The 10,168-nt window shown below is 38.6% G+C and overlaps 1 protein-coding gene across 1 annotated transcript in view; it reads left to right on the top strand.

Annotated features, from left to right (window-relative positions):
* The first annotated feature begins 2,118 nt into the window (after positions 1–2,118).
* LOC145786311 (protein CLEC16A-like) overlaps positions 2,119–10,168 on the top strand; it is a 31,541-nt gene continuing 23,491 nt past the window's right edge. The window contains exons 1-2 of the mRNA XM_082597950.1: positions 2,119–2,311; positions 6,188–6,316. Of these exons, the coding sequence (XP_082454076.1) occupies positions 2,244–2,311; positions 6,188–6,316 (197 nt within the window). The 5' untranslated portion in view covers positions 2,119–2,243. The remainder of the gene's footprint in view (positions 2,312–6,187; positions 6,317–10,168) is intronic.

The raw sequence follows: 10,168 nt of genomic DNA, 5'->3' as shown, positions 1-10,168 counted from the left end.
TTGCACATTGCTATGAGTAAACACAGGTAATTTAAGTTTTTTTGATACTGGTACGTTTGCCGACAAGTTCATAATATTTTGTGCAGCAGTGTGAAAAGCCTCTGTGGCGTTATTATTTGCCTTAGTATTAATGCTACGCACTACGAAATACAGTAAAGTAGTTAAAAATGACGTCACAATAGCCAAAAGTGACACTATACAATAACAATAAACTCCATGTTGGTTGAATTAGGCCAAGTTAAGTTACATAAAAAATTGTTGCAACGTTCCAAATCCAATCACGTCGGGGTCACCAATGTCGTCTTTCCGCTTATGGATGGGTTGGGGTCACCAGCTTAGCCCTTTGCTAAGCGCCACACGGTCTACGAAGCAACTGTGATGGAAGTCGCTTCGGCGACGCGACCGTGTAACTGTATAACAATAACTGTGTAGCCTACTTATTACCGTGTTCACTGTTCACTGCGTCCAGTAGTTTATTCCACGTTACTGTACATCCAAAGGTTGAGGGTTGTATCTCCAACATATAATCATTACTTTGATACAAGATCCGAAATAAATCGATTATGCATTTAAACATATATCCAGTGCTTGACTGTAATAAGCGACCGTTAAGCAGACGTCCAAAACGAACTAACTTTCTTTTTCAAGTTTCAGAAATAAAAATGGCTTCTTACAAGAGAGGAGCGCATCTCTCATAACGAAGAAACAAACACTGCGCTCTCACTAAATCTAACGTCACATTCCAGAACTGTGGAAGAGAGGACCAATCACGTATGCTACTACGAGCTTGTCTCCCCAGTGATGCACAAAACACATTATTATTTGGGTTCCATGGAGGGGAGTACCGCGACAGGGCTATTATGTTTGTATCTCAGTTGTAGGCTACACTGGTAATGTGAGTGACAAAGAAATATGTCAGAGGAGTGGATGTTTCACCTTTTGAAGCAGAAAATAGCTGCTAATGCACTGCACTTCAATGATGCTGTTATGGCCGAAAAAGGGTTTCTTATAGAAAAAGATTTAGCCTACTTGGTATTGGTCTACATTTGAATATCTCTCCTTTCCTAGGTAGGCCTCAAATGAGTGAAGACGATGTGTTGAATAGGCTACACGAAGTATTGCACGCCATCGCATTCATGTATTGTAGAGAGTGGGCCATAAAAAAAATTTGTCAATTTCACATCTTCGACAGGAAAATACCAGTGACTATGCTTGGCAACACCAATGAAGTGTGGTTGGTTTGTTGCATATGTTATGCAGAATGAAAAGAAAATGTTGCAAGACAAGGTAGGCTACCACTAACGTGATCCATAATTCCCGGTCAAAATGCACACGCTCCACAATGGCCGTCCTAAATTGCCTTTCCTAGTCTGTTAGCCAACATTATGATTAAAACGAACAAGAACTGAAGTGTACCGATAACCTACAACAATTCATAAACACAAAAAATTTATTTCACCTGCCAGCGACCTCACGCTTGCTTGCAATAACAAGAAACGCCTTCATAAACCGTAGAAAACAAGCGATTCTTAACCCTCAGACTCCGCGTAAATCAAACGTCACGCTCTGGTGATTTTGAATGTGCAAAAGGTCCATTGCTCTTGTGCAACCCTTCATATAAGACACAATATGGAAATCGTACCTTCCCAATTGTTGCTGCCAGTTGCTGGAACTGTTTGCCTATTTGTGTGAAAGAAGCAGAAAATTTAAATGAATTCAAAACTCGCTTGAAAGCGTTCTACTTCAATGAACATTATGACTAAAATTACCGTATTAATTATCACCATTGTCGTGTACAGCGCCCAGGAGCATAGTTTGACTGTGGATGTGGCGCTATATAAATGTTGTTATTATTATTATTATAAAGAAATTCCTTGAGAATCATTTTTCGTTACTTTTGTGTCATCGAAGCGTAGTTACGCCAGCAGCGGTTCTGCTGTCATCAGGGGAACATTTCAATAAAATAACCTAGAATCCCTGCAAGTTATTTGTAACCCGATTGCGTACCTTAAATAGGTGGTCCGATCAATCAAGCTACAGTACGCGTTTTTGTTTTGTTTTTGCGTGGCAACACTGGTTGTAACTTGATTACTGATTACCTGAAGGGCTGAACCTGGTAGTGGTAGACCTGGGCGATCGTGCTTTTCTGCATTGCACCCAGTTTTCTCTTTGCAAACGCTGACTTAAAGTTTCTGAAAATGAGATAATTTGAAACATAATTTTTGTTTTGTCATCTTGCAGAGATGTTAAATAGAGGATGGCTTGGAGGGCCAAAGGCTCCTAAAAATCCTCATTCTCTTGCGCACCTCAGGTACTGTACAAATGTTTTTTTAAGTTTCATTTTAGGGAAGTAGCTTCATTTAATGCTCTCAATTAAGCCATTTCCAGGTAAAGTATTTTTCTTTCATAGTGCTCTTTTGTGTATCATCAGTCTATTGGTCATGTGATTTTATAACTTTGTAGGCCTATGCATGATAGACTACTGTACGCGGGATGGTGCAGCTGATAAGGCACTCACTTTCTGATCATACAATCTTGATTTTATTCGGCAGTGGCTATTTGACCGGCGCCGGTCTTTGAATCTGAAACACTATTTGACCGGTCATGACGTCACTCTATAGGCACTTCTTTCTTTTTCTCTTTCAAAGCAAAAGACGAGAAGAGTGCGGATAAAACTTGTAAATTCGACGATTATCTTCAACTGATTGGATGGCGCGTGGGTTACGTCTTTGGGTGGTGTTCCAGAGGGAATGAGTTTGATACTTCGCGGAAGCGTTTTTTTTAAATTTTTAACTAAGTTTTGATCCGAAGTGACTCAATCGTTAGACTGCTGCATTTTTGTAGTCAATTTTTATTTTCGGAAGCCTACAGCCCAATTTTTTATGTCTTTTCAACTATGAGTAATAAAGTCAGAGTTTTTTAATTTTCTTGAATTTGAGAATTTCTCTGGATAATTTTCCGTGACCGTGTTTTCCGAACAACGCATTACATTTTTGCGATGTGACCGTATTTGCCGAACGACGCATTACATTTTTGCGTCGTTTGGCAAACACGGTCACATCCTCTTATGACGAATGAAAAATTATCCAGAGAAATTCTCAAATTCAAGAAAATTAAACAACTCTGACTTTATTACTCATAGTTTAAAAGACATAAAAAATTGGGCTGTAGGCTTCCGAAAATAAAAATTGACTACAAAAAATGCAGCAGCCTAATGATTGAGTCACTTCGGGTCAAAATTTAGTTAAAAATTAAAAAAAAAAAGGCAGTGGCTATTTGACCGGCTCCGGTCTTTGAATCTGAAACACTATTTGACCGGTCATGACGTCACTACATAAGCACTTTTTTCTTTTTCTCTTTTAAAGCAAAAGACGATAAGCGCGTTAAGTTTTAAATTAAACACGTTTTCTTCAACTGAGTCCGTGGCGCATACGTAACGTCTCGGGCTGCCATTTTAGAGGGAATGAGTTCGATACTATCCGGAAGCGTTTTTTTTTTTTTAACTACAAAAGGATACAAACTGATATGAATGAATCAACAAGTGAATAAAAAAGTTTCAAAACGAATTAAAAAAGTTTTTTCTAGTCTTTATTTTTAACAAATTCCTTTCATTTCTTAGCACAAATTCTCTGAAAAAATCACACCTTCTAATAGGCTGTAAGATTACGTTTCGCTGAAGTCCGAAGTTAAAAATTAAATCCAGTCTCATTGTCGCACAACAGTCAGTCAAGTTTCAAATCATCATCTCAACCAACCCTTCAAGACAACTTTCCACTTTCAAAAATTTAATCAAAAAAAAAAAAGAACGCTTCCGGATAGAATCGAACTCATTCCCTCTACAATGGCAGCCCGATACGTTACGTATGCGCCACGGATTCAGTTGAAAAAAACGTTTTGAATTTAAAACTTAAGGCGCTTATCGTCTTTTGCTTTAAAAGAGAAAAAGAAAAAAGTGCTTACGGTATGTAGTGACGTCATGACTGGTCAAATAGTGTTTCAGATTCAAAGACCGGAGCCGGTCAAATAGCCACTGCCAAAAAAAAACGCTTCCACGAAGTATCGAACTCATTCCCTCTGGAACACCAACCAGAGACGTAACCCACGCGCCATCCAATCAGTTGAAGATAATCGTCGAATTTACAAGTTATATACGTACTCTTCTCTTTTGCTTTGAAAGAGAAAAAGAAAGAAGTGCCTATAGAGTGACGTCATGACCGGTCAAATAGTGTTTCAGATTCAAAGACCGGCGCCGGTCAAATAGCCACTGCCATTTTATTCCCACTTCAGGTTCAATAATTTTCAAGGCTTAGTATTACGTGAATCTTGTCTTGGCTCCCGCTGCTTGGTATGGGTGCAACCTAGTTCGTACCTTGAACCATTTGTACAGTCAGTTCGTACCCTGAAAAGATCGAGAAAAAAATTAAAAAAAGCCGAAGTCGCTGATCGCAGTTTAATAGCACAAAGCCGAAGTGGCTGATCGTAGTTTCCCCAAACAATTTGAAACAAACTCGAGGGTTAGGGTTATCGGATAGTGCGGTTAGCAGAAACTGCGGAAAATGTTTGCGGAAACTGCGATCAGCGAGGGTTAGGGTTAGAGCATAGATTACTCTATGGTTAGAGTTAGGGTAAGCTTAAACTGCAAAAAAATATTTGCGGAAACTGCGATCAGCGAGGGTTAGAGCATAGATTACTCTATGGTTAGAGTTAGGGTAAGCGAAAACTGCGGAAAAATGTTTGCGGAAACTGTGATCAGCGAGGGTTAGAGCATAGATTACTCTATGGTTAGGGCAAAGGTTAGCGGAAACTGCGGGAAAATGTTTGCAGAAACTGCAGAAAGATGTTTGCGGAAACTGCGATCAGCGAGGGTTAGGGTTAGAGCATAGATTACTTTATGGTTAGAATTAGGGTAAGGGTTAACGGAAACTGCGGAAACAATTTTGCGGAAACTGCGATCAGCGAGGGTTAGGGTTAGAGCATAGATTACTCTATGGTTAGAGTTAGCGGAAACTGCAGAAAAATGCTTGCGGATAACTGCGATCAGCGGACTTCGGTTTTGAGCTATTTTTTCTCTTGATCTTTTCAGGGGGAAAATTTTAAAATGATTGCGGAAACTGCGATCAGCGACTTCGGCTTTTTTAAATTTTTTTCTCGATCTTTTCAAGGTACGAACTGACGGTCCGAACTGTTCATGGTACGAACTAGTGTAATAATAGCCTCAATAGTGTTGCCAGATAAGGAATTCTGCCCTAATTTGAGAAAAGTTTAAAGCTGTTAAAACAAAAACTTGTATTTTGGAAATTTTTTTAGTCCTGGGCAAATATCAAAACCTTAATCTCATTCCTAACTCTAACCCTTACCTTAACCCTTCCTAACTTTAATTCTAACTCTGGCAACACCTGGGTACAACCTGATTTGTACCATGAACAATTCGTACCAATTAAGAAAAAAAATTAAAAAAGCCGAAGTCGCTGATCGCAGTTTCCGCAAGGTTAGGGTATCGGTAGTTAGGGTATCGGAGTATCGCTATCCACAAACAACAAACTGAAAAGTTCGAGAGAAAGATTGCTAATTGCAGTTTCCGTTTTTCCGCAGTTTCTGCAAACATTTTAAAATTTCTGGTAATGATCAGCTAAGAGTTTGCCGAAGTCGCTGATCGCAGTTTCCCCAAACATTTTGAAAGGGTTAGGGTTGATCGGAGTTTCCGCAACCATTTTAAAATGGGTTAGGGTGTTTCCGAAAACAAACAAACTGAAAAGATCGAGAAAAAAAAATAGAACTAAGCCGAAGTCGCTGATCGCAGTTTCCGTTTTTCTGCAGTTTTTGCAAACATTTAAAAATTTCTGGTAATGATCCTGAGAGTTTGCCGAAGTCGCTGATGCAGTTTCCGCCAACATTTTGAAAGGGTTAGGGTTGATCGGAGTTTCCGCAAACATGTTAAAATTTTTGGTAATGATCCTTAGAGTTTTTGTTTGTTTGCGGAAACTGCAATCAGCGACTTCGGCTTTTTGTAATTTTTTTTCTCGATCTTTTTAAGGTACGAACTGATGGTACAAATTGTTCATGGTACGAATTAAGTTGCATCTGCAACACCTGATGGTAACCATGGCATTAAGTGTGGAAAATAGCCACTTCCTAAAAAAAAATGTAGCCAGCATAATGATTTTCAAATGTGTATGGTTTTTCTAAGGTACCTTCATCACATTCTCACTAAGAATCACACCATCAATGAAAATAATAAATCCATGATCGTGGAGGCTCTAAGATCAATGTCTGAGATCTTGATTTGGGGAGATCAAAATGATAGTTCAGTGTTTGAGTAAGTATGACTATCTATTTGAATTGCAATTATGAATGCTTTTTTTAACTTTATTAAATTGCACATTACAGTACCCAACGAATATCATATTATATCAATCATATTGAAAGAAAGTGTACCGCTGAAACTACATATGAGATAAAAAAAACAAAAAAAAACACTATATATATGAGTGTATATTAAATGCAATAGTGGTAGGTTGGTTTATTTCACTGCACAGAAGACAAACAAAAAGTGTATTGAATGGCTGGTGCAATGCTTAGCACAGTATTTTCCACAATCCTGTAGTTGTCATCATCGCCAGACTGTGAGATCATATAATACAAAGGCTATGTCTTTTACTACCTTTGGACAGTGGTGGAAACTTGAGATAGATGTTTGAGTAGGTGTCGAGCAGCCACTGATTTGATTTGTCATCCAGTTCGAGCAGACTATGTACACTAGTTGGCACATGATAGATGGTGCAGTTGCAATAGTGATGGAACAACCTCCGGCTTCTTGTTTCAACTTCGGCTCCGGGCCGGTGGTGATAGTGGCTCTGGAAATGTGTGTGGCTGGGGCCAGTGATAGGCATTATCGGCGATAAATTTTTATCGCTTATCGTTATCGCTTAATTATTTTTTCAGTTATTGTTTATCGTTATCGCCAAAGGCAATATTTGATTATCGCCGATAAATTTTAAGTGGAAAAGTGGAAAGACCATGAAAAGTAATATTTTTACTAGCCACCTACTGTAGTTCATGAAACTAAAATTAAAACCAGTTCTTCTTCAGTGCCTGAAGTGTGTGTGCACAGGTCGTTGTCATGGGAGGAGCACGCCCCCTGCAGCGACGGCCCTGACAACGCAATAATTTTTAGAGTTGCAAATTGCAATGCAATGAAATGCATGCAACAAGTCTCTTGTTGTTTTGCTGCAATCGGCAATCGCGAGTGAATTTCACAATTAAAATGTAAGCGCACAGGCGGTACAGATTCCTTTGAAGCGAAGCGAAAGAAATTGGTAAGTGGTTTATGAAACTGTCGCAATACGAGGCCGCTTTTGCATCGGAAACATGGTCTTTCGCGCCACCATCACTGAAACAAGTCATTGCAGAATATGATATTGCTGCAAGCATTTGACATGCAGACCGACATCACACTTTTTGCATCTTGTAGTAGTTTTTGCATGACAATAGGCGCATCGAGTTGCGTGGTAAAATTATGCTAAATACAGTCGGAATGGCCCGTTTCGGCGAGTCCGATTCGACGAGTCCGATTCGACTAGTCCGATTCGGCGAGTTCCCTATTCGGCGAGAGCCTTTTTCGGCGAGTGCCCTATTCGGCGAGTTTTTGAAATTTTTAAAAGGAAATTATCGGGTACCGTAGCCTAATTACAAACGCCGTTTTTACATAGTTTTAACGTCGCTAAACGTTGAAATCGTGCAGAAAGGAATAAAAATAAAATGTTTGAACTATTAAATTAAAATTCGTCATGTCAGTTCAGTTGTTTTTATTTTTGACCATCATATCAAAAACAATACACGTCGACATAGCAAAGGTGTAGAAAAAGGTAGAAGCGACAAAACGCGAACGTTAAAACGTGCTTGTGACCGAAGTAAGTTATTGAGTTGAAAGAAATTTGGCACGGTCGCAACACCTTCAGAAAAATTTAAGATATGAAGGGAAAATAAAACAAAGAAAATGTTACAAAAAAAATCATGCTTATGTTTATAAGTTAGCACTTTTGAATAGTTAAAATGATTAGTTTGGATCAACAAATGAGAACCCATTGTAGTAACAGAATGAAAAGGCTAACCAAATGTGTGGCCCATCGTTTTAACGTCGCTAAACGTTGAAATCCTGTAGAAAAGAGAACTTTGCTGACTAGGATACGTTGAAACTGAAAAACATTCACAGAAGCCCTACGATACGTTGCATTTTTAAGATAATGTATTCAGACGTTGAATCAATGTACAAATGAAATGTTATGCTAAATGGGTTCTTGGAACAATTTGAAGGGCTTCTGTGAATGTTTCTCAGCTTCAACGTATCCTAGTCAGCAAAGTTCTCTTTTCTACACGATTTCAACATTTAGCGACGTTAAAACGATGTAAAAACGGAAATTTTTGCTGGTTGGGATAACTGGGCTACGGTACCCGATAATTTCTTTTAAATCCAAGCTGTAGGCCACACATTTGTTGATCCAAACTAATCATTTTAACTATTCAAAAGTGCTAACTTACAGACATAAACATGATTTATTTTGTATTTTTTTGTAACATTTTCTTTGTTTTATTTTCCCTTCATATCTTAAATTTTTCTGAAGGTGTTGCGACCGTGCCAAATTTCTTTCCATAGGCGCCGACTTTTCAAAAAACCTTGGGGGGCGAGAAAGGTGATAACGTCATAACCATAGCGCTATTTACTCAATTAAAATAGTCTTTGATTAAGCTTAGTGTCGTGTTTATATTAACAAATAGGTCGCAAACCGAATTTATTAGAAGCGCTGCTTGAAAGGATTAGTTTTACGCACGCAGTACGCCTAGTCGTAAAATTTTTGATATTGTTAGCTCATAATTGGAACTGTTGGAAAACAAGCCGATTCATTTCCTTTTCGTGCGAGTGAACAACAACGATCAAGACAGTGAAGTTATCGAAATAAAACGCAAAAAATCATGATCTCAAGCAGAGTGAAAACCCGGTATCAGTTTTATTAACCTCGTTTCGCTAATTACTTACTTTCAAAGCGTTGACAACGGCGAAGTGTTTTCTCTTCTGTTTTTATCGAAAGTCTTTATAGTCTTTTATTGAATACAGTAGGCTATACTCGAGTAAAGGTCGAGATGTTCGCAAGTGATTTTCACCTCAAAAAGACAAGTTCAACTAACACGGGACAAGCTGTTGTCTCCAGCTCAGCAATTTTAAAAATGAACGCACTAAAAATCATTGTCGACGTAGATTACGGATTGTGAAATCGCGTCGGCTTAAGTGAAAGTTTTGAATACGTTTATTTGCAGTGATTCAAACTTAATTTTCAAATTCAATGATTTCTTGTCAATTCTAAACTTTAGGCACTTGTTGAGCAATATGCAAAGCTCACGAGACAAAACAGAAAGAGGAGATCATTTTTTTATTTTTGCGTGTAGGATATAATCGTTCTTATTATTACGTAACATTCCATGATCGTTAAAGTCGATGTCAAACCTTAGCGGCCGCATAAAACAATGATGTCAGGTTAGCTAGGTGATAATAGCGGTAAGAGACGTCGTTAATGCAGGCAATATCTGCGACCAAGACCATTAAACACCTTTTCTTTTTTCGGTTTTCAATTTAATTCTCATACATTGCAAAAACAATGCGTTCTGTTGAATCACAATTGATCTCACAGCGGGAAGACCTCGTTGAAAATAGCGCGTCTAATTTAGCTGGTTTACTTAATATTGCAGTGAATAGTTACTTGACTATTCCAGCAGTACTCTACCATCTACTTTGAAATTTCCATACCGTATGAGATAGCCATGCGAGCTGCTGTTTTGCGGGCAAGAGCAACGTAGGCTTTTCTTGCTTTCGGCATTCTTTAAGTCCGTTTAAGTTATCTAAATCTCCTTCGCGAAGTGTTTTATATTTGAAACACCACTTGTCATCACCATTTTTGTTGCCCCTCAACCATAAATTTACGGGGGGCGCCGGCCCCCCCTGAAGTCGGCGCGTATGTTTCTTTCAACTCAATAACTTACTTCGGTCACAAGCACGTTTTAACGTTCGCGTTTTGTCGCTTCTACCTTTTTTACACCTTTGCTATGTTGACGTGTATTGTTTTTCATATGATGGTCAGAAATAAAAACAACTGAACTGACATGACGAATTTTAATT

This window comes from Aplidium turbinatum, chromosome 17, assembly GCF_918807975.1.
Source record: "Aplidium turbinatum chromosome 17, kaAplTurb1.1, whole genome shotgun sequence".
Taxonomy (NCBI): Eukaryota; Metazoa; Chordata; class Ascidiacea; order Aplousobranchia; family Polyclinidae; genus Aplidium; species Aplidium turbinatum.
The sequence above is the reverse complement of the archived record's forward strand: the minus strand, read 5'-3'. Positions and strand labels throughout refer to the sequence as shown.